The sequence below is a fragment of the Melospiza melodia genome, chromosome 5 (assembly GCF_035770615.1).
Source record: "Melospiza melodia melodia isolate bMelMel2 chromosome 5, bMelMel2.pri, whole genome shotgun sequence".
Lineage (NCBI taxonomy): Eukaryota > Metazoa > Chordata > Aves > Passeriformes > Passerellidae > Melospiza > Melospiza melodia.
In genome coordinates, this window is record NC_086198.1 from 34,162,227 (window position 1) to 34,187,362 (window position 25,136).

General features: G+C 37.5%; 1 protein-coding gene across 7 annotated transcripts in view; it reads right to left on the reverse strand.

The window, feature by feature from the left end:
• INPP4B (inositol polyphosphate-4-phosphatase type II B) overlaps positions 1-25,136 on the reverse strand; it is a 267,765-nt gene that overhangs the window by 167,281 nt on the left and 75,348 nt on the right. For 5 of the 7 annotated variants that reach the window (XM_063156987.1, XM_063156986.1, XM_063156985.1 and 2 more), the window contains exons 2-5: positions 23,452-23,661; positions 21,800-21,844; positions 2,734-2,852; positions 723-839 (exon numbers count right to left, since the gene is read on the reverse strand). In XM_063156987.1, coding sequence (XP_063013057.1) covers positions 723-839; positions 2,734-2,852; positions 21,800-21,844; positions 23,452-23,542 — 372 coding nt within the window. In that variant the 5' untranslated portion in view covers positions 23,543-23,661. Of the gene's footprint in view, positions 1-722; positions 840-2,733; positions 2,853-8,457; positions 8,485-21,799; positions 21,845-23,451; positions 23,662-25,136 lie in introns of those variants that run through there. The other 2 variants (XM_063156988.1, XM_063156990.1) reach the window with 2 other exon arrangements.

Genomic DNA, 25,136 nt, shown 5'->3' on the forward strand with positions numbered 1-25,136 from the left:
AGACAAAGGCTTAGCCCTCGACTAAGGCTGTCTTGGATTATCTGGAACACATAAAATAGTACTCAAGCTCTTTATTTGGCAGTTTAATCACTCAGATTGTTCCACTGACCTCCATATATCAGCCCAAGTGAGTAACTCCCAAGAATAAAAAGCTGACTCTGTATTCAACAATGTATAACACTAGAACCCCAAATGATTCACCTTTAGCTGTAGAGTTTGGACTGCTACAAATCAATAACAAAAGCAGCAACAGAAAGCTGCAGGTACCACCACCCAAGAGATTAAATATGAGTAGCTCTCTCCCAAGTTACAGGCTCCACTGTCATTCTGGTTTATGCAGAGAAGTAAAATATTATCAGAAATATATTTCTGAAAAGTTATTCACAGCAGTGCCATCAGAGTCTATTCCATGTGTTCTCTGCCCTCAAAAAGCAAACCAGAGCAATCTTTTATTTGCCAGGAATACCTGTGCTGACTCATGTAACCAGTTAAAAAGCCAATAGCAAAATGCCCACCTTAAGTGCATGGTTCTCTTTCTCTAGTCTCTAAAATATCAACAACAGATGAAGTAGATTTTAGGCACAAGAGAACAACAAAACCAATTTTACATCAAACCATCTCCCCAATTTGCTAATGAGAGCAACTGAGAGAGCTGAAGAACAACACAGCAAGAAACTCATTCCTCAGTCAGATCTGTGCAAGGACTTAAGTGAAGCACTTACCGTGTCTTGGGATTTATCTTTGACATCGTAGACCGTGAGTTTTATTTTAGTTTCCTCATAGATGGGGTATTCCGGTGGGAAGGTCACACCAGTCAGAAACAGAGGATCTTTTGTACCCTGTGCAACATGAGTAAACACTCAGTAAGGACAGCTGAGCAATGTGAAGGATGTCACTGTGGAGGTACAGAAACCCAGAAGGTGTCAGCTGTCTACAGCAGAGAGATGGGAACAGCTCAGTTTTATTACCCAATCAAAGAGAAAAAACAAACAGCCTTAAAACTTTATCAGGAAAACTAAAAACAAACAAGCAAAACCCAAACAAAACTACAAGAACTTCCTGGAAAGTTTTTTTAACTGGGAAGGATATGAAGTGCTTCAGAGGCAGAGCCTGCTATCACATTTTTAAACAGCTCAGCCAGTACCAGGTTCTGGAATACAACCTATAATAACCAAAAACCCTTTCTTACTCCCACAACACTTTTTGAAAGTACCAAAATTTCATCTTAATTTAAATGAACTAAGGATTTAACATGCACACACATACAAAAAAGAGCAATCTTCATTAAGCCACAATACTGTGTATAGAAATGCTACAGAGACTCTCAGTATTACATTATGGATACTGATTTTGTGGAGAGGGGATTGAAATACTCCTCTTTAGGCAGTACTGCTATAAAATAAAATTCCTGTGCTTTGAAATATTATGATTACACTTAAAAGCTGTACACAGAAGTAACTATGTTGTAGCTAAAGATGTACAATTAAATGAATAATACAAAACATTGTTTATAATTTCTTAATGTTTAATTACCCCTAATTGCCAAAGATTGCCAGGTGTGTATCCTTAAATTTTCCATTAAGTAATTAAAAAAAAAAAAAGGCTTGTGCACGACAAAGGTAATTTATCTTAAGGATTAAGTTTCTGTGACCCTGCCTTGCCGTCCACCAAAGCTTGACTACGAAGCCAAGAACCTTGATAAAACAAATTCAGGAATTTATTGAGGTCTAGGATATTGTATTAGGAAATGCATCAACTTCTATTTAAAAAAAATACATAGTTATCTATCCATCTTTTGCACAACATTATTCCAGACAGTCTGCAATGAGACATCCTGATCAGATACAAGATATTTGAATTAAGCAGTTTCAGGATGGTTGAGGGCTGAAACCATAATAATTTAATTAGTAGCTGGTTGAAAGTAATCACACAAAGACCTCATGAAATATTCTCATTGTATTTAAGAGTTAAAACAAGCCTCTGGTGAAATCATGTGTGTGTTTACAATGAGACCTTCCTGCTCTTAATGAATCTCCCCAGTAAGTTAAGCAAGTTACATCTACATTGCTCACCCTTCATTTTCTCTGAACCATTTTTGCTGTTTCTGACACCAATGCTTACAGGGCAAAGTGAGGACTAGCAAAGAAGCCTCAGACAACTTTTTCTCTAACGTATGATGCCAATTACTAATTCTTTCATGTAAAGTCACAGATATTACATACACACATTTCTTTCCCAAATTATAGATCTAGGGTAATATTTTTCAAATTGCAAAAGCATCAGCTCTTCAATGGAAAAAACAGAACAAAAAACAAATAGGATAATGTTTTTTGGAATGGTAAAAAGGACCATGTAATACACCTATGCTTTTCTGCATTTAAAAATACTTTCCAAACTCACTATACTCTTAATTAAGTTTTATTTTGCATTGCCTTGTCCCTTCATGAGAGCAACTATTCCCTGTTTCATTCTAAACCTGTGTCTGGAGAACTGGAATATTCTCCATGCCTCCACTTGGAACAACAGAGCTTTCATGACAAGCCAAGTGAATTTCTGTTTATCCTGGTTAAATGCCAAGAACTACAGCACACTTCAGTATGCTTTACTAACTGCCAGGGTGTGCTTGTCTTACCTAACACCATGCACCAACTTGTTTTATTCCTAACTCACTTTCTAAGGAAGAAATGAGCAATCCAACAATCAGCATGTGAATTGAATAAGAAAGACTCTCACCTCCACGATTTCAGTGCTCGAATACCGCGTCGAAATGTGCTCTGCTGGATGCACCACTGAGACCTGGATAAACGTGCTCAGCTTCCGATCACGGGTAGCAGCCACTAGATCCTTGCATGCTGGAGACAGTGCAAAATAAAAATAAAATACTCAAAAGCAAACTCCAGGAAAATGCTGTCACAGGCACAGGACAAAGCAGACCACGCTCCAGCTCCAGATTAAATCTCCAGAGACAAGTCCATTTAACAGAGGAAGTCCCTTGGAAGTAACCTACAGAAATAGGAAGTCACATGCCACAGAACTGAGCTGAGATCTCCTTTCCACTAAAAACATTTGCAGCTTCTGCAAAGCTCCCTGCCAGAGGCTCATCAGCCCCAGCCCACAAGTGTGCATGCGCATACGCTGCAATAGTAAGTAATTTTACATAAGTACTCATTTAATTTGCCCACAAAATCTCTTTTAGCAGCCTTATTGGATCTTCTCTTGTCTGACAATTTCCCCAGTTACACAACCTTTTCAAACACATTCTAAAACAGCTAATTGCTATCAGTGGTTAAGCTGGTTTATATCGTTTGTTAATACTTGTGAACTTAGAGCTAGTTGTCAGGTATAAATCTACATACCTAAAAGCAGGCAGCAACAATCAATTCTTTTGTCAGGGACTGGTATATAAATGAGAATTGCATTCTGCCTATATTGCATCATTCTTAAAACTCATTCTACCTCAAAGAGAAATTCTGTTCTGTTTTAATAACTCACTTTTATCCTGAACTCAGAGTCCCCTACCATGAGATCCTTCTTTACACTTACACACCTTATGCCTTCAAAATGAAAGGGTAAAAGCACTGAAGAAAAAGAAGGAAGGAAGAAATAAATAAACACATCATCAGCTACTCCACAGAAGGGACACAGATTAATGAACCATGCATTGAAATATATATATATCGTGTATATATATATATATATATATATAGGAATATACAGCAGTGAAAACTGCTGTGGGATCTACCCAGTGCTTTCTGCAGGGCAATAAACTATCCTGGGCTCCCAGAAGCCTGAGGCAAGCAAAGACAAGACCATGGTCCAGAGAGGGTAATTGTCAAGAAAGAGCTGAGAGTATTTTCTATGAGCCTACATTGCCTACCAGGGGCTTCCTCAAGTGCAGCTGACCTTTAACTTTCCAAAAGGTGAGTCAGATTATCCTCACAGCAAGCAAGCTTGGTCTGATGAGAAACCAATGCTAGAAAAGCTCTGATACCTACAAAAGGCTAAGTCAGCTTGTTTTACACCTTTTTTATTTTCCTTTGGGCTTGAACCTGCTGCTGGAGTAAATAAAAGAAAAACCAGATGAAGCTTTTTTTACCACTCTTTTATTACAGTTAAAAGAGGCAGGAAGACAATTAAATCGAACCTTCAGAGATTAAAGTTTTTGCTTTAGCCCAAATTGCCAATGAAATCTCCTGGTATATAGTTTCAAATTGACCCCTATTATAATTTGGCAGAAAAAGTGGGATAAGCATAAAAGTTTGTGCATGATGAAGCCTTTACAAAAGAGCTGATGTAACAGCACCAGGCTCAAACAGCGAGTTGCCAGCAAGTCTTTGCTGCTAAGACTCACTGCCTTATTAAAATGACTGAATACTAGCACTACTTGACATCATCTTAAAAATTACAGTAGACTTCGTGCAAAGCAGTTGTCAAAGCACAAAAGGCTCAGCAGACACCTTCTGACACTATTTGACTTTGTCCTCTCTAAAGCTGATCACGAGTAGTAGCAGATCGCTGAGATTTCCGAATAGAGCCAGTTGCCCCCACAGAACCTGATCTCATGCCACCATACAACCCTTAAATATTGCACTCTATAATCATCTTTTTAGAATGTAGCAGAGTTTCAGAGGAATGGCAAGAGAGCTCATGTTCACTACCAGAGGCTGGAACAGAGAGACAGTCCAATTTTTCACACCTACCACACAGGAAGGCTAGCCAGCTCACAATTCACTAGAATGCAACAAAAGTGAGAAAAACAAAGACACACAGAGACACCTAGGAAAAACAAAATCAGACCCCCAAAAAACCTTATCAGTGTCTCTGGTAGGAGCTCTGCAGCTGAACTCTTGGAAAAAGTACTACCGCATGATGAATCAAGGCAAAACCCTCACAAATAACAGTTTGATCTAGTTGTGTCTTGTCTCAAATACATTATCTAGATGTGACTAAAACTTTTAGCTGCCAAGAGCACAGGCTTTTATGCTACTGAGAAACCATTAACAATAGGAAGAAGATTTGCACTAAGTGGTCACCACCTTGCTGCTATCTGAACATAGGAGGCAATTTATTTCCGTGACAGTACTGCAATCCAGTCATTAGATTATTTTTCCTGTGAAAAGGTGGCCTAGCAGCATGATCTTGAATTTCATTGGACAGAGCTGACAGAAAAATAACTAATCTGCATATCTCCAGTAGGGAGGATCAGCATAAAGCATCAGAACTCTTCGGGAAACACTGGTGCAGAGGATAAATGAAATTAAATGAAACCTGTATCTACTTTGATGACAGTGTTATTTATCTCTACTGTGACACTGGACTAGCGTTGTTCACCTCTCTCCTTTCAGTCAGAGAGGATATTCAATAAAGTTATCCCAGTAAAGAACACAGAAGTTGCCAGTTTGAGCCACAGTACATCACTTCCCTTCAAAACAGCCCAAATTAAAAGTTTAACAAAACAAAAGGACTACTTTTAAGCTGATGCCAAAGAATAGAAGCTTGTTATATCCTGTTCACAGCCTGGCAAGCTCCACAGCCCCATGCTGCATTATCGCCCTTTGAACAATTTTACTATCAGCACCTTAGGTCTTCAAAGAAACAAAGTGGACAAAGTGAAACATTACACAGTTAGGAAAGTATGCTATATATTTAAACAAGTTTGTTAGGTATTATAGGCATGCCCCTCAAAGAGAAACTGATAAAAACACAAGCATGAAAGGCATTCTGAGGCTGTTTCCTTAACTGCAAATGTAGCACCGCGAGAGCAGGTAACAACATCAACTCGCTTTCCACCATAACCTACCCCCAAGCAGACCACAGGTTATGTTATTTCTCAATGCTTCAGAATGTCTGAATTAACTCTGGAAAAATTCATCGACAAAACACAGTGAAATGAAGCACCAGCTTGTACTTACATGCCAAAAGTATATGAATCTACTCATTGTGACTGTTGACTCAGAGTGTAAAAGCCTGAGTCATCCATTCCCCTGGTGACCAAACCTCTGCTGAGCCTATCAGCGTACAAGGAACATTTAAGGAAGAACTGCATTAAGAATAATTTATGCTTTAATATCAACAAAGAAAAAAAGTTAAGATAGCAGGAAGAAACAAATCCTCTACTGATATTTCACTGTTCTCTGTGCTGCACTGACATGATGGCTGTGCCCTCTGCCCTTCTGAGTGTGTGCCTACACAAAGAAGTGAAAGACTAGTTACTGTTTCCTCATGGGACCTTGAAGGATTTTTGAAAAATGTTATTTCTATATTGGAAGAGAGTACAGAGATAAAAACTAAAAAAAACCTATTAGTATATAACAGTAAGAAGAAAGGAAACAAACAAAACCAAAATAGAAATAGCCTGGAAATTCACCATCTACCTTCCCTGAAACTGTAACACTTCTGACCAGGCATTTTGCACTCTCTGCTCCAAGCACAAAGCCCACTGGAGCAAAAAAGAATTAGTCGGGCAGAGAAACAGAGAGATGCAGCATCTCCCAGAAATGGAAAAGATCCAGTAGCCAAAACAAACAACATAGGCAGCAGGAATGAAAGACATTTCCAGCTCAGAGTTGTTTAGGAAATGAGCCAAGAAGGATATCAAAAATTGGGAAATGGCATTGAAACTGAATAGTTTATTTTTGCTAGTGAGGAAAAATACAGTACACTGGTGAATGTCTTCTCATACTCTGGATTCACACAATGTATGTATCAGCCTATATCACAGTGTGCAAGGTAGCTCTTTCTTTAACCAGGGACAAACACCATTTCCCCACAGCTTCATTTCTTCCCACATTCCAAATCAAAACAGATTCCAGGGGCTGGCTAGGAACAGGAATTCACAACACAGCCCTGTTGTCTCCAGGGTATGCTATTTTGTACACTGTCCTAACAACAGAAAATTAGTAGCATCTGATGGCAAGGGGCATGGGAAAAGCCTGTGCCTCACATGCACATTTATATGTGAAGGCAATGTTCAAATTTTTACTCATTCATTGACAGTGCAGAAGCATTGTTATCCCAGAGCAACTTAGTTTATAAAGAATAAAGTACAGTCTGTCTTGATAAACTAATCAGTAAGGTGTAGCTATTCCTTAGTGGGCAAAAGGACCTGTTAGAGAAGGGAATGCCAGACTTGGCAATTTGCAATGTGGACTCCCAGAATAATTCACCATGCAAGACTAAATGGATGTGGCCACAAAAATTATAATGCCCATGCTATCACAAAATGAGAGCACAGTTACACAGCCATGCAACAGGTATGCATTAGGAGGGACAACTTTTAATTGTAGTGACCAAAACAGATGCTCAGACTCAGGTGAACTCCATAACAAAAAGAAACTCAGGGCAACAGAAAACATTGGAGCATATATACAAATAAGTAAACATCCATTGATTTTTACCCATGGAGACATTCAAGATCACTGTTCCTGTCCCAAGGGGTGAGAGGCTTCTATAAAAATAATATATCTGTTCTCCAGAACATACAGCTGGTTGCCAAAGTAACCTAGTTATATTTTCAAGGAAAGGTACATACATAAAACAATTAGCATCCTTCAGGGAGGTATGTAACAAACAGCAGGAAGAAAATTTCTACCAGTAATCCAAAGAGAAAGATGACAGGGAAGTCTTACCAAATTAATCATTAAAAAAAATAATCTCTAAGACATCTCTACAAGTACAGGTTTTGGGGGAATAAACCCCCACAAGCACAAAACAATATTAACAGTACTAACCATAAATAATCTATCAGTATGCTGCCCAGAAAAACCTCAGTCATTAGCCACTTAATTTGCAGCTAAAAGAACATGATTATCTATGAGTCACTGAAGTAAGATACACATGAATGCTGCTGGAGAGAAATGCTGTACGCTGTTAAGGGATCATGCCCATGAGTGGAGATGCCAGCTGCACTCATCATCTCATTTGCAGATGAAGCGATTAATGTGGTTAGAATTACCACCATGCAAACCAGAGGTGATCTCTTGCAGACTAAGGTTAGAATTACCACCGTGCAAACCAGAGGTGATCTCTCTCAGACTAAGGTTAGAATTACCAGGGTGCAAATCAGAGGTGATCTCTTGCAGACTAAGGCCTGTGTGAGTGTGGGGGTGTATCTGCAAAGGAGGTTTGATCCCAGTCCAGGTGGTGGAGTCTCACTGCCAGACTGGTGCTTGGACTGAGAAGTTTCCTTAGCAATGCACAGGCTTAATTTGTAACTTTTCATCCCCCATTGCCAGCAAAGGGGTTTCAATTCTTCTGACACGCTAGAACAAGCCTATTTCCTCTTTAGCTTTGCTATTTAGCCTGGACAGCCCCATACACTTAGGGGTTTAAGCATGAGAGATGCAAGAGGCTCAGGAAACAGGCTGACTGGATCAACACAGCTCTCAGGCATCATCTCTGCACTGCAGGATGGAAGGCGCGCTTACGTGTGTTCAGCACCCATCCAGTGCTACTCACATTTCACATTTGTTGTGCATTGATCTGCTGCTAACGTCAGACAATCGGTTCCTGCACATCCACAATCTTCCTCCAGCTTTATTTACAGTTGTGGAGAACTGAGTTCCGTCATCTTCATGCTCTAGGCTTCAGCTACACAACAGCAACATGACAGGAACTTAGAGCTTGGATTAGAAAAGCTCCTCAAGTAATGAAACAAACTGGTTTTGATCAAAATTTTTAAACTTCTGTAATTTTTGAAAATGCGTCTGAGAATACGCATCTGCTTATCGCTTTCAAGTAATTGCAAGAAGATATTTTTTCCCAAAAAGATTTCCTTACTGAGCACATTGTGACTCTAATAGCACAGCAAGCTTCCTCAGAGATGCAGCAGACTTGTGACAGCAAGGCAGATCTCTTGCTGTTTGCTTTAGGTTATCAATTACCCTCTTTCCTTCTGTTCAAAACTATTCTACGCAAGGCACCACTTCCTAATGATATTTAGGCTCTTATCTTCAGTTTTCTAGTGAGAGAAATTAAGAAAGAACGGGGCAGGGGCTTGAAGCCTTACAAAAACTTGCTATACATTACTACTCCAAAATACATCCATACATCCATATCAAAATAAAATTTGATACTGCAATTCCAAGGCTGCAATTTATTTTGGGGTTGTTGGTATTTCAGAACACCACCGAAGGGTTTGAATCTTCACGGAAACAGAGCTAAATACCATTTTCTCCTTCACCTTCTCCTAATATTGTTGTATCAAGTACAAAGTAATCTTGCTGTAGTTTCTCTCACAGATTTCTAGCTATCCAAACAAGAGAGTGGTTACAAGTTAAAGTACCAAATGAAGAATCAGAAGATCTGCAAATGGTAAGCAGAATTCCATTTTTCTGTGAACTATTACCTTCTTCATACCATAAGCTTATACTGGTAGTCACTTCATCTGAAATAAGATGATGAGTGCAGCTGGCATCTCAACAAAAATCAATAAGAACCTATAACAATTTTTTTCAGATTTTATTTAAAATATATATTCTTCTGTTTGCTAACATTTTACATCTCTTTGGAAATAAAATAAATGTAGAAAATACATCAGCAACACCACAAGAAAATGAAAAGAAACAGAAGTGCCAAGTCTCAAAGTTTTCAGTCTGCCACATCTGTTTTTATTACAAACATACACACTGCTTCCTTTGACAGGAGCATTTTTTCACTGCCATACCAGTTGTCAGGTGTAGTATTACATGGGCTTGATCCTCAGCCTGCAGTATTGACTGACTGCAGAGACAGAATTCTTTTCTAACATGTAAAGAAAATTCAGCTGTTGCTTAGCCTGGCTCCAAACCCACGTCATCATATGAATCTTCACAAGATATTTCACACTTGATGAGGAAAGCAGCTCCCCTCACAAAACATAAGTACACCTAAGACATGCTGCAGGCTTAGATGCTGCATTAAGCACTCTGTGTAAAACTCTCTGGAGACAGCTCTGTAATTAATTGTCAGCAAATTGATGTGTGGCCACAGCCCTGATACCTATGAGACTCTGCTGGTTAATAAAACTATTAATTCCTTCTTTAAGTAAAAATGCTACATATTAAAGGTAATCAAATGAAGATGCCGGGACATGAAGCAGTAGGGAGCTATATTAACAACAGTAACTCACAAAATAAAAGACACACAATAATAAAAGCAAACTATAGGTCTACTGTCTTACTGAACAGCCTTAGAATTCACCTGTGTGAGAAGAGCTGTGTTCCTTCCTTTCACTGTGCCAAGTAAGGGGACAAGAAAGTCATGTAGTTTCAACTTCATAAGATTCAAACAAAACCCCCAAAAATAAAATATTTAAAAACCCCCACCAAAACCACCTCCTTAACATACCCTGAGGGAAGACAGCAGGAATGTTTGAGCCCTGTAGTATTCTCCATGTGTAGTGCTCAAAAGAGGTAAAATATGGCCTTTAAAAAAAAGTAGGTAGCCTATTATTTACCTGTATGTTCGTAATTTTTTTTTTCATTTTAACCCCCCACTCTGCTGGATTGCTAAATGTCAGGCTGATTCACAGTTGTTCTCATTGCATAGTGTCTGATGTTGAAAATGACCAGTGAGATAGCCTAAAAAGATGATCTTCTACAGAAAACACAATGCAAACCACTGACTAATCTCTCCAGTATGCCAGAGGTGACCTTTCAGCAAAACAAAACCCACACATCTCAAAGGAAAGGAGACTAAAACGTACTTCAAAGACAAGGCAAAGAAGAGTAAGACACGCTTTTAATCAAAGGAGAAAATAGATTTCTGCAATCCGGAATAATCACTTTTAGTCCAGTAATGATGAAATTTGCTGGTAGGAAAATGCTTGATAAATGTTAAATAATCTGCATTCAAGCTGTAGTTAAAAGGAGATGTTCCAACATAAGGAAGACTTGCTTGAAAAGACAAATTCTGGATTAATACCTAAATTAGAAGTCCAAATAAAAAACTCCTCAGAGGATTTTGAAGCAGTCATTCTGACCAATAATTCAGATTGCTTTAGTACCGCAACATAACAAAGTAGAACTTCACAAGGAATTTTATAAAATGTAATATGGGTTTTTTTTCCCATAAATGACAGAGTCCAGAAATAATAAGACCTCAGAGGTCAAGGATCATGTCAGAGGACGAGCTTCAAGTAATCCATCTCCCACGAACATCCTGCATTTGTTTACTTGTGTATTTTGGAGGAATAACCTTTACTCCTGAACTTCTCCAAAAAATGTACCTCAGCCATAAAGACTCTGGTGGTACAGACCAACACCCTTCTAAAAATACAGGGTAAAAAACACCATAGTGACTGTAGCTGTTGTCATTGCCTAGATGTTATTTCAAAGTAATATTTTTAAATGCAAATACATTTCTATGTGTAGTTTCTTCAATATTGAAACCAAGATCATTTCCTCCCCAAGACACTGGCTCATAATTATTACTCTAAATTTTCAACTCTGCCGTTTGCATTTTGAAGATTTTAAAGGGGAGACATTCATGATTTTTACAAAGGAGTAAGACCCAAAACAGAAAATTTAATCCTTGTACTATAAATACACTCTAATTTCCAGCAGAAGTTTCTTCAAGAGTGAACAATGGCTATTTACATGCAACAGTAATATATTTGAAACTGCCTTGATTTTGATATGCTGACACATGTAAAGACATAGCCGACTTCTTCAGAGATAAAATTTTAAATTATTTTCACTCATTTGTACAAAGAAATAATAATTTAGGATTAAGAGGACACCAAAAAAATGATAAAAACAACAACAATCACCCAAAACCAACAACAACCAAAAAAAAACCCAAAAACTTTTATTTGTCTCTTCAGAGATACCCCTTGGTAGATTACAGATCTGAATCTTGAATTACCTAGGTATTGCAGCTCCTCATCTCAAAGCTGAGAACAGTGCTAGTCCACTTCAGTTTTTAAAGCAGATAATTCACAACCCTACAAAAAATCCTCAGCTTCTCAGGCATGAGGAATTCTCATCTTTAAGAAATGCTAAGACCAAATTCTTCTTAACTCATCACAATGAAATTCGACACACCTTCAGTCTCTCAGAAATCAATCTTGAAAGCAAGAGAATTCCAGATTGAAGTTTTAGCTTGTTTTAAACATTGGAACAAGACTGAAGTAAATTTTTAAAATGCTTCTTTATAACACAGCAGTTTTATATTCCACATAATAGGCAAAAACCACTCTGAAAATATGGCTGATAATAATAACTAAAGTGTCCATAACTGGACTAGAAAAATTATTTGCCACAGCAGGTAAGGGTGAAACAATGAAGAAAAGCATTCTTAAGCATTTTGTTTGTTTTCAGCAAAGCACCTCAGGTCAGTCTGCCAGTCATGCTGCATCGCCTGCTGTGTGGGATTTTGTGCTGCTGCTGCATTTAGGAGAATTTCAGCTTTCTCAGGGCCTGCAGAAGAACCTGATTCTTGAGTCAAAACTCACCACAGACCATGCATTTCAAAATTTCCAAAAATAAGTACATTTATAACTAATATGTTCAAAAGGAGCAGATTACTTTAGACTTCTATTAATTCAATGTTTTTCTATTTATGTAACTTCTGTTTCCACATATGAGGATTAAAAACAAGTCCACTGGGAAATGTCTTACAACATGAAAGTATTACCACAATTATTTGTACAGGCACATTCAGAGATGTATTTAACAACTGCCACTTGAAACACAAAGGTTCAGCTAATGCAGCAAAGAGTGAAAAAAGTCAAGAGCTATCATGCTTTGAGTTATTAAAAATGTTTCCAGTTAATATATTATTGGCCTAACAACAGGGAGCTGTTCCATTTCTGTTTAGTCATTACCATTCTGCACAAGAAGCACCAACTCCGTGACTACTATAACCTCTAAATAAATAATTTGCTTGCTTTTTGTCTTCCAAATAATCTCTACCCTTTTGCAATTATGAGGTGACTATACCTTCACAGAGAAAGATACACAAGGAAAGAGACAGAAGGAATTCCCTAGATAATTTTTCATTAAGTGCTCTACAGTCTGGGCTAAAGGCTAGAAAAGATCAACTGCAAAAAGTGACCGTAAAAAAAGTTGAAAAGTTCTCTAACAGAACAGCTGCAAACCACAAAAAGCTGCAAGCAAATACACAAGAGAGAGGGAGACTTGAGAGTCTGTTGTATCCACTCAAAGCTGTCTCACCTTGACTGCAAAAGAAGGGAGATTTTCATGTCAGCAGGCACAGAGGGCACAAAAGACAATCATAATTTGGTATTTTACATATGTATTTTTACATTCCAGTACCACTGAACTCAGGTTGCTGGCCATGATCACTCCAGAACTGAGGTCCACCTCATTGGAAAAAGGGCACTAATCACTTAATAGCCATCATCAGTTTATTTTGTCTTTGATGCAAATTCTTTTCTTTGCAGAGTTTAAAATCAGGGTAAAACTCCATTTCAATTTTATTCCTGCAAAAACCACTTCTGCAAATACAAGTTTACTATATATTTTTTTCTTCAAGCTTTCATTTTGCAAACATTCCATGAATAGCTGCTCCTTGAAAGAACACACAACAAAGATTTTGCACATATACAAAAATTCATAAAAATGAGCACCAGTAACATATTATCCAGGCCAAGAGCATCCACAAAACTATTTTAACAATTGCTGACTCTATCTAGTCCTGACTCTTTTTGCCCAAAAAGAAAGGCTATTCAGGCTGCTCTTAAACCCTTCATGATGTCTTCAGTGTGCCTCACATAACAGTTTAATTATGATGCAAGGGTGAAATTCCCTAGAACAGCTTGAGTCCACATAGAGAGCAAACATTTTAAATAGTCTAATTTCAACATAACTGTGAGTGATTATTTAGAGAACTTGAGAACTTTTTAGATCACAAGCTAGGTACCAACAACAGTAAGGACCAACAGACACCTTACTGTCCATACACAGTACAGAATGTTGGAGGAGTTCACATCAAACCAGTCACTACCAGCTGTAAGAAGCCTCAAAACTCTTTCTGGAAAGTTACATGAAAAATTCCAGGCACAGAGATTTTGGAATCAGCCTCAAGTTTAACAAGTCCAACCCCCCTGTCCAAGCAGGGTCAACCACAGCAGGCTGCATCCACTTGGGTGTTACAACATCCAAGGACAAAGACTTCAGAACCTCCTCCAAGCACTGCAACAGTGGCTGACCACCCTCACAGTAAAAAAAAATCCCAACTATCCCTGTCCAGTAATTCCAAATAAAAATTATTTTTCATTCATGCCTAGGAAAAAAATCCCAGGACTGTGAGGCCCAATTAGGCAGCAGCAGAGAAAGCGAAGATGTCAGGCACTGAAGTACACATCCAGGGATACCAAAAACGGCTCTTCAGCAAACTTAGTGGTACACACAATTTCTTTTCTAAGTAGATATAAAATTTAATACTTTAATGCTACTACACTTTGCATTTTGATGAAAAAAGCACTGTTTCTAGAAGAAACAGTGTAGTTTTAAAAGATTTATGAAGGTGCGGAGAAGACCAAGGTCTATTGCTGAAAACATGCAAACACTGCATACCTTTCAAGCTTCCCTGACAACAGCACAGTTAAGGAGTTAGGACAAAAATAATCTCTTGCATTCTGAAGAGTTAAAACATCAGCTTCCTGAGAGGCACAGAAAGGGTTGTAGGCAGCAGCAGGGCCAGGACTGTCATCCAAATCACAGTTGTGATGGGTAAGGAAGTCTTACAGATCTCTCCCCAACAAAGGAACACCTCATCCTTGTTTGTCTCTCTGAGTACAAATATCTCAATAACGACCAATACAATATTCTCAATAAGGATCTAATAAATGATGCACACACATTTGTGTATGCACAAACAGCAAGTCAAATCTCCTGCTGAGATCTACCACACCCACGTGGGAGCCATCCTAGGGAATTTCTGAAGAGCCTCATTTGGGAAAAATCAGGTTCAAATATTGAACTGGAGAGAGCAATAGACTGGCACGGCAAATAGGAGAAAGTATGCACAGTAGGAGGTATATTTTTGGGCAAAAGCAGGAAGAGAAAAATAATGATGAAAAAACAGCAGCAGCATGTGCCAAAAATAACTTCTCTCTCATGCAATGATCTTTAATCCTATTTTCCTATGAACTAGTTTAAAAATACTCTTTTTCCATTTCATCAGAATAACTGAAAAATTAATGTCACATTCTCCAGAACGCCTAATAATTCAGAAGTCAAGCACGATGCTTGTGAAAATACTAAAGGACAAATTAAGGTATCCACTAGTTCTTTTTTGATTTTTTTTAATACCTAAGTGAGAAAAAATTGAGAAATCTCAATTCTGAGAGAATTGCATTAAATCTCTACCTATATCTATAAATTCTTTAGTAATTTTGGAGCCCTTTTCCATATATAGCTTTGAATCAGCCTTATAAATTACCATTATATTACTGATAGCTATGAAAATTTTACATCAGAAACCAGAAATAGTTCAGGCAAAGCAGCATGGAATGAGGTGGATGAACCCATGCTAAGACTGAGCTCTTGTCATTAATCTGTTTCTAGCACTCTGCCTCACTGGGATACTGAACTGGAACCCCTCTCCACAGAAAACATAACTATTTTCAGCACAGACACAGCCTTGCCTCTGAAATTCTGGAAAAAAAGGAATTTTGCAAGCATAAGACAGCAATTGCAAAGTCTATAAGAAAAACATGCCATAGACACCAAAGCAGCATTTTCAATATCAAGAAAAATACCTGATTTTACTAAGTCTACCAATTTTATTTATTTAAGGTTTGAAAAAGAAATGTCCTGCCTAGCCTTACCCTTCTTTTTTTTCCATGGACTTATAAATGCAGCAGTTTTATAAGTGACAAGATTTCAGCATTTGTACATTTCTGACAGAATTTAATCCTATTATCTGCTGCATCACTCAAGAGCTAAGATGATAAACCCCTGTCTCTCAGAATGGCTAAATTCCAAAAAACCCTTTCAACTGTTAAACAGCTTTTAAAATTCAGGCATGTACAAACTCCTCTCTAAACAGATTAGCCACAGCTATTCAAAATTTATCTCTAGATAAGTGTTTATATCAAAACATGTGAAAGTCATTGTGAGAATCTTTAGGCTATTAGATTTATAAGCTTCCCTTAGTCACAGCCCTTATTTATACATATTTATATTTACAAGGTCATCAACCACTTTCTCCCAGTAGTTCAAATACAACTTTTTTTTTTTTTTTTTTCACAAAAGCTTCTGGAAACAGAAAATACTCCAATTTCATGGAGCAGAATGGAAGAAAACTGCCTGAAACTCAGTTTGCGCCTGGGTTTAATATTGATACTCAAAACACCTTCATGTTTCTTACTACTTGCATCAGCACATCAGCAGATTGCTGTAAATCCAACACACTGGAATATACTCAGACAGTAATGATTTGCTCCCTCATGCTGGCTCATCCTCTGCTCTGACCCTGCATTTAACGAGCCCACCACGGGGAGTAACTGCTACACAGCACCTTGTAATGTGGAATTTTAACCTCTAACACCTACACAGAAATTGAATTTACACAAGTCAAAGCTGGTTAATGAAAATCATTAAGTATCAATGGATGCTGACAAGTTGGAAATATTTCTGCAACTACTTCTATTAGGAATTGCTGCTTACTGACTCAGAAACAAAGTAGATAACAAAAATGAGTAATGCTACACAAGATGTAATGGGTTTTCAGCAACAAAAAAAAAATCATATTTATGGACTACACAGAATAGCTATATATATATATATACATATAACTCTCTCTACAGATAATTTCATTAAGAACTCTAACTGTAAAGTATATATTATTATAAAAAGAATTTTCAGTTTCTCTTAACATGCAAAAAGCACAGAGAGCACTAACTGTTCACATATCTTCCCAAGTTTCATGTTTGGAATTTTTGAGTCCTTGCATAGTAAGCCCTACAATTAGTACAGATTAATATTTAAGGACTGTGACAGCATCCTGCTTCTCTAGCTGCAGTGCAAATGAAGACAATCCCTGCCCTAAAAGGGGCTGAAGGATAGATTTCTGGAATTACAGTGCCTACAGGTACAAATTTTAAAATTTACTAAAATTTAAAAAGTTACTAAGAAGAAATTGCATTTAAGGCATCTTATGCTGCAAAAGTCTCAAAGCAGCCAGAAGTCAAACCAGTAGCTCCCAGAGGAAAACAAGAGCATTCTTTCCAATCATGTGGTAGCTTTTCTACATCCTGAATCTTTTCTGATGAATTTAAATTGCCTTTTCTTTACTATTTGTTATTGTGATGTAACAGTACCTAAGATACATCAGTAAAACTAAGAGGGGGAAAAAACAAACCTGACTAGCTGGTTTGGTGAAGATGGAATTTGTGTAGGACCAAAACAAACTCAAGCAAAATTCAGGAAACTTACAACAAAAAGAGCAAAATGAACAAATAAAATTCATAACTCACAAACCCAGCCTTTATTTTATATTAGTGCTGCTATTGTTTCTAACATAGCAGTTGGCAAACACAACTTTTTTTGAGGGAGAAACATCCCTGAGCAATATGTGACACTGAGTTTGATTCACAGGGAGATGATCACTTTTTAGATTTACTCAAAAACGCGATGATGACTTTTTTTTACAATTTTATTTGGCCAACACAACAAAGCATCATTTATTCACCAACTCATAACTTGATGAAGCAGAAGGATAACCAAATGGGCAAATTCTACTGGGATCAAGACTGGCTTCAAGTTTGTGGTAAGGATAAAACCAGTATTTCTGCTTATCATTCTTCCAGGAACAGCTGCTGCTGAAAAAGCTCCAGATTATGTTTCAGAATTGGAAAAATCTTTCAGTCATGCTTTTTGAGCAGCATAAGTATACCATTTATTTTCAGTGGGCAGAGTTAAATCTGCTTCAAGACCTTTTCCAAAGGGATGCCATCACAATATCACTTGGGGAAAAATACCATCGTGGAGAATAAAAACTTCAGCATTTACAGGTAGACTGCTTTTGTATCAATTTGGTGAAAAGAATAAACAAATCACCTAGAAATTTTTAATTTTAATTCTTTCAAATACTTGCTCAAGTTTTCTGTGATTTGTGCACTATTTAGTGTGATTTTGTAAAAACATAGTCATAAGATTTATATTCCTCTACACTTTGAAAAGTACCTAGAGGTCATTCAACAATAGAGCAGTCCATCAAAATTCATGGAATATATTTGCAAAAAAAAAAAAAAGAGCAAATTTGGAAATGTCAGACAGGTGTTGTCATAAAAATTACCACCTGTATATGCTACAATATGTGCAGAGACATTTTTTCTATACAGCTATTTTGGTTACTATTACCATACTACAGCCATCATATCCCTTGCACTCTCTTCACAAATCCAAGCAATTAGACAAACGCAAAACCACTAAAATTGTGTTGGTTACTGAGAGAGTAACTAACAAACTTATTTCCTCTTTTCCTCTGATTTATTTCTCCCTATTAACACCATGTTCATTACCTAGTTTGTGTTTGAGCATCTTGACCACTAACTATACATTCTACCCTGTTCCCTCATTTTCCTGATTGTTGCAATTTTCTTGTGCTGCTTTGCCAGTTCACTATCAAATACCCTTACAAAAGCACAAGCTCTTGAAAACTTCACAATAGTGTTCGAAATGCACAATATAATTTATCTCCCATAACTATAACCTTGTACATCAGCTGGGCTCACATACTTCACATTGATGTAGCACAGCCACTTTGAAGTCAGGAATCCACAACATATTTATTTAGATCTGGGACTCAAGGGCTGGGATATTTTGGAGAAGCAACCAAGAACAGCAGTTTCAAAATAAACATATATGTAAGATCTAAAACCGCACGCTTCAAAGTCATGGGAAAGATTTTTATCAGTTTCACTGGTTTGTTATTCAGGCCCAGTATCTGGGTTCATTCCTTTTGCCCTGCTCCTCCTCTCTACTCATCACCCTGCATAGGCTGTCACATCCTCCTCCCAGTGCTTCATGGAACTGCACACAGAACACAGGTTTATTCTTTGCTTTAACCTCAGGGAAAAAGAAAAAAGACAGCACTTTATTGCACTTTCAAATAAAATAAGAGAAGGCAATATTTAGACATCATATGAAAGGAATGCTTTCCAGAGTATTATGGACATAGGATGTTGCAAGGTAACTACCATAACAAAATACAAAACTCTAGGAAGAATTTTAATATCACTATTTCAAGATTCAGTTATCAGAACTTCCAACACTGAACAGCAGCACTTAGTTATAATGTCCCCAAATAAAACTCATGTATTTGGCAGCACTCAAATATCATTTAAAAGCTATACGTTGTTTTAGTTACTGGAGTTCCACTTCTGAATGTTATTTATTGACCAAGAAGTGACAAGAGACTTAAACTACAATTATGAGATGTTACAATTTTTTTAATGTATTTAAACACATTTGTATTTCAAATGCTAGAAGCAAATGTCTATTTGCATATATACGTGTAAGGATGCTACTTAACTAATGCAATAATATTGATTACATAACAAATACGAATATGAACAATATGACAGTGCTGGTGATCGGGGCTCCTGGAGCTGGGAAGTGTTGGCATGGGAATGCTGATATTCCAGTCAGAGGGATAACTGCTAAGAATTTCATTGACTGTTCAGTCACTGAAGGTGGATTCCCCTAATGCAAATGTGTTATGCTTAAATATTTACTACTACGTAAGGTTCAAGACACTAAGAATCACCTTTGTACAATTGCCTGTGTTGCCGAATGTTCCTGACTTAGGACTCTGGACAGGACTATCAGCCAAAATCAAGAGGTTTATGCTGCTACTCCTAATTGCTACCTGAGCAGCAGCAGGATCCAGTGTATAAAATCACAACTCAATCAATATTGCTGCAGAACAAACCACAGAACATAAATGCCAACTAAGAACAGCCCAATGCAAAACACTGACACTGAGTGAACAGAGATCCATCCAGCACAAGCCCAAACAACTCTGAAAAGCCCAAACAACTCTTTACTTTGTTTTTACACTTCTGCCTGCTGGGGCACATTTATCACTGAAAGCAACTTTTCCTGAAGCACTGCTCATCTAATTTGCAGTCAGTGCTTGTAGCACCTTCCTCCCTCTCCTACCCTACACCTGAGTCATTGTGAGAGTTTGTTATTGCTGGAATGCTGCAATTACTGGCTCTGCCCAAATACTACAGTCACATCACCTATAAAATGTAAATAGAAATGCACAGAAAAGTTAAACCTGCTCTTAACGATTAAATAACATGGTGATTTCCCACCAACAGAGAATGAGGCCTTTGTTCCATGCAACATTTAACAATTTCTGCAGAAATAGTCTATACAGAAAAAAACCCATAACCTACTCGACAAAATTTTTTGCAATGCCATAACTACCTAATTTTTAAAAGACATAGAGATAAAAAATATACAGATAAAATGTAAGGTATTCTAAAAATAGCTGTATCAAATAGAACTGTGTCTGCCTCAAAGGGCACACTTTTAAGGTGTCAGCTTTTCAATCAGTGTAGCAGCAGCAGCACACAAGCTGAGTGTAACCCCGTTCCAAGGACAAGGCCAGGAAAGAAGCCCCCAAAACGCAAGGAGCAAAAACAGAACCACAGGAGCCACATCACTCATGTTTGCTGTGTTTGGAGTTTCTGAAGGACATTTGTTTGTAGACTATTTAAACTCTCCAAATAGAGCAGTCTAATTGATACTTATATAATATTCTGCTCACAGCTATCTGGATTTCCCTCTCCCTCTTACACTTAAATGTTTTTTGCAACGGATGCTATAAAAGTTTTTATACCAGAGTGAATTTTAACAGATACTGAATAACACTGAGGAAAAGTCTCTTAGTGTACTGCTACACAACATCAGAGATATATTCACAGGTCATATGGATGTAAACGTTGTAACAAATTTGGCAAGTTTTAGTTCAGAAAGCACGTAGAATCAAATATTTGAAAAGTCGCTATTTGTGACTATGTTCTTTTCCCATACACAGGAGCAGGGAGTAATCACAGGATCATTTCAGTTGGCAAAGACCCCAAAGAGAGTGGAGCCACTAACCACTGTTCTTATTTCCCACACAGAATTTCTGTGTTCAGTGCTTCTACAGCAAATAATTATTTCACTTACTATTTCAAAGGCTTCAAAGCTTTTGCACTGAAAGAATAGCAAAAAGCAGTCAAGCTTGCTTTGCACAGTTTGAGCTGACATATTGTGCTCCTTGGTCTTGTATTACAAATATACCATTATTCAATCTGAATTATTCTGTACTTCTAAATGGAAGGGGAAGCTTGAGCTGATAGAATCCATCCCAAAACGATTCTGCTACATGCTATAACAATATATAATTCTCATATACCAATTTTTAAGTACACTAAGTATTGCTAAGTATAAAATGGCAAAGTCAGGTAAATATTTACATTGCCTCCACACTACCAAATAACATCACATTTAAAGTTTGTTCTAAAGCAACAGTCCTTTTATCTGGATATGGTTTCAAAAACTTCAAATTAAATGTCTTTTTCCAAATAAGTAGTAAGCTACATTCACAAAGCTGTTGGGCAGATTTTCACCCTGGTAGAGCAGCACAGCACTCGAGAATTCAATAAACCTTTAGCCATTCCAACCAATTAAGAAACTAAAATCAGTGTTTCAAAAGGCACACACAGGCACTTCTCCCATCTAGACCTTCAATTTTTTAAAAAGGTCACATGCTACACTGTATAGCACTATATACATAAAAACTTTTCACACACAGGCCATTATAATTTCAAAAATTCAAAATTGTATCTTACCAAGACTGAACTCCAGCTTTGGCTCATTTGCAATTCTCTGAATACCTTAAAAGGTCAAGAAAAAAAATATTAGCGATAAAAGGCAAGACATGGAAATCAAATTAATACACAGCAAAACTTTGACATGCCTATAACTACTGCCATTGCCACTGAAGTAACATTCTATGTTAGAAACTCATGGTCAAAGCAAACTTGGATGAAATACCTGCCTGAAAAAAGGCTACTTTTGAAGAAGACTTCCTTCTTAATGGAAACTTTCTGCTGCTGGGAAAAGAAACTAGGGTAAAAAAACAGGTTTTCATGGCTGTGTTACTTGTAAGATTTCCAGTCACAGTGACAGACTATATATGAGTTGGGAAAATATTAAGTCTCATAAGTAATTTTTAAGTAGGTATGTCATCACATAAATCAAACTCCATGTTTAGTGAAAGTAGGTAGATCAGGTTAATAGAGTAAAATATAAACACATTATTGATCCACAAATAGTATAGCAATGAGCCCAACTTCTTTTGTTGGAGAATTAACACATTAATTCCTCTTCTTACAAAACTGGGACAGTAACAGTTTAATCCATTGTGGAATTATGTTCTATTGCAAAGGGCAATATTTTCTTATGCTAAAATAAAGGAGTGAATCACAGAGATGTAACAAGAGAAAAGTAGGAAGCAAGGAGGGATAGGTGAATAACATTTTGGTGTTTACCTGATGCACAAACTAATTGGATCACAACTAGTTTCAATGAACTTGTAGAAGTTAAACTCTCTTTTTGACATTTTATATTCTCTAGTAAGCTTTATTCATTATTGGTCAGTATTGAAGAAATTGGTCTGATGGGAAGGATTATGATGGTATATGAACTGGAGTAAGATTTTTGTTAAAAAAAAAATTGTAAAACCTACAAACAAAAAAAATCACCCCAAATTATAGCTATGTCTGCTCCATAAAAACATTATGCTAAGTCTAGATTCACACTGTTCTCATTAGTGTAGCTATTCATTCACATCTGTGTGAGGAAAATTACAGCTGCAGAGCTTAGATAGGTCAAAAAGAAAAAAAAGGGGGGGGGGGGTTTTTTTTTTTTTTTTTTTTTTTTTTAATGGACCTTTAATAAATTTGAGTTGAACTCTGCCATTGGCCTGAAACACCTTCATGAATGCTGGCCATGGCATTAAGTGACTGAAATACAGCCATCTGACTGCAGTGAACCACCAAATACAACTCAACATACTGGCACTTGCATTCAAATCCCCAGACTGCTTTTCCATCACATAGAACAGACCGGTGATACTAGTTCAAGTATCACTAAAGATTTGTACATTCATCAACATTATCAGACTATATTTTAAACAGCAATCCATGTAGGACATAAAAGAGGAAAAAATGCTTTAATTCTTATTAGAAGAAAATAGGTTAGAGAGAACAACTCAGAAACACAAAAATCCCACATTTGTTCCCCTGAAGGTTAAGTGCATAAACCCAAACATATTGGGGAAAAAATGTAAAGACAATTTTCATCAGTTTATTTCCTCTAAACTGCACTCTGACAGGCAAGAAGTTGAACAGCATTTCGTACCCTGCTTGTGACACTATCTGAACTGCCACAGAGACTGGGCCACTTTTATTGTACCATTCCATAAAATACATGCACTTACTGGTAAACTGGGGCTCTCCTAGACTGTCTAACTGGGATGAAGGGAAAAACTGTCGTGCTTCATCTGATGGTCTCTCCTCTTTGATTTCCATGACCAGCCTCCGGAGCTGCTGAATTTTATTCTGCCAATCTTCCGAGTTCACCTCTCCCAGCGCCACAGCACAAGATTCACAGCCTGGCTTTGATGCAGCTTCGAGGCAAAGGTCCGGTTCTGCACTCAGAAAGCACAAAAGCAGCTCTTAGGGACTGTGCCTGGAAAGGGGGTGATGGAAATACTGATTTCACAAACAATCAAAACCACTACATACACACGTGCATTCACGGTCACAGAACTATGCAGCCCCATCTACCTCTGGGGTCAAATCCCAGCTCCTTCAGAACTGGTGCAGGGCTAAGCATATCCACAGAGTAGTTCCAGGATTAGTTAACTGATGGCTAAATCAGGCAGCAGAATCAAACCAAAATGGGAAATCCTTTTCCAGCACAGATTCTGCAGCCTACCAGGCAGCTCTCTGAGCTGCTAATTTGACAAAGAATTTGATTTAGGGCAGCAGACACAGTTCTGTCAGAGAGTGGGATTCACCAGAATTAATGTGTCCATCATCTCTTCTATTAAAGATCTCCATTATGCTCAGCCTCTCATTCATCCTTGCCAGAATACAATCAGGAACACATGCAGATAATTTAGCATGACATAACTCCCCTGTGAAGACTCAACAGGTTATATGTGGGAGCTTCAGACCTCACCATTATCCATGTGTCATTTGCTGTTCTGCCTGGAATCTAATTGTTTAATGATCAAATTTTCTGAGAACAAAAGAAGAAGGGGGGAGGATGCTGAAGCTCCCAAGGAAACCAGGTAAGTAGCAAGGGCTGCTCATTTGATTAAGATTAGAGCAGGAAGAAAAAATACCTTGGAGACATTTAAAATTCTGTAGAATAGATAGCTTCACAGAGCCACAAATTCAATGTGGCATTTAGGGCTACACACACCGAGAAGAGCAAACTGGGAAAGAAAGAAAATCAATTTTTTTTAAAGAAGTTACTAACTAATTTAGAAACAAAAAACTCTATAAAACACCTGTGCTATTGTATTAACAAGGATTGAGGTATTTCATTGGGCCTGAAAATCATTCTGAGCTAAATCTGCCATATATCATATCACTGGACAAAACAGAACACTGAAAGGTTTTCATACTTAGTTTGAAAATCCAAACAACGTAGAAAAGTTATTTTCCATACAATGTGAACTTAAATTTATTTTACTACCTTGAGTATCTAACCTTGGGCACTTGCACACATGTTATTCTAAACCTGTTTGCACTTCATAAACTGAGCATCTGCCAGTTACAATAACCTCTGTTTTTATGGTTATGGAGGGGATAAAAGATGAAACCTCAAGTCTGGAAGGCTCTAAAAACTGTGTACAAATCCCTGTGGAGGTCAGACAAGTCTTTTGTCTGGGCTGGATCTAAGGAAATGCAACTGTGTGGCTGTAGATGCTGCTGAAAATGCTGGGTAACATTACATGTACCAGCTGGACCATAGATCTTATGAGGAAAGACTGAAAAGAGAAACTGGAAACATATGCTTCAGGGGCAGATAAAAAGTTAATAAGGATTCAAACACTTGCCTTTAACCCTGACTCAGAAAAAACACGTATTCAACTCTTGAGAGAAGAATATC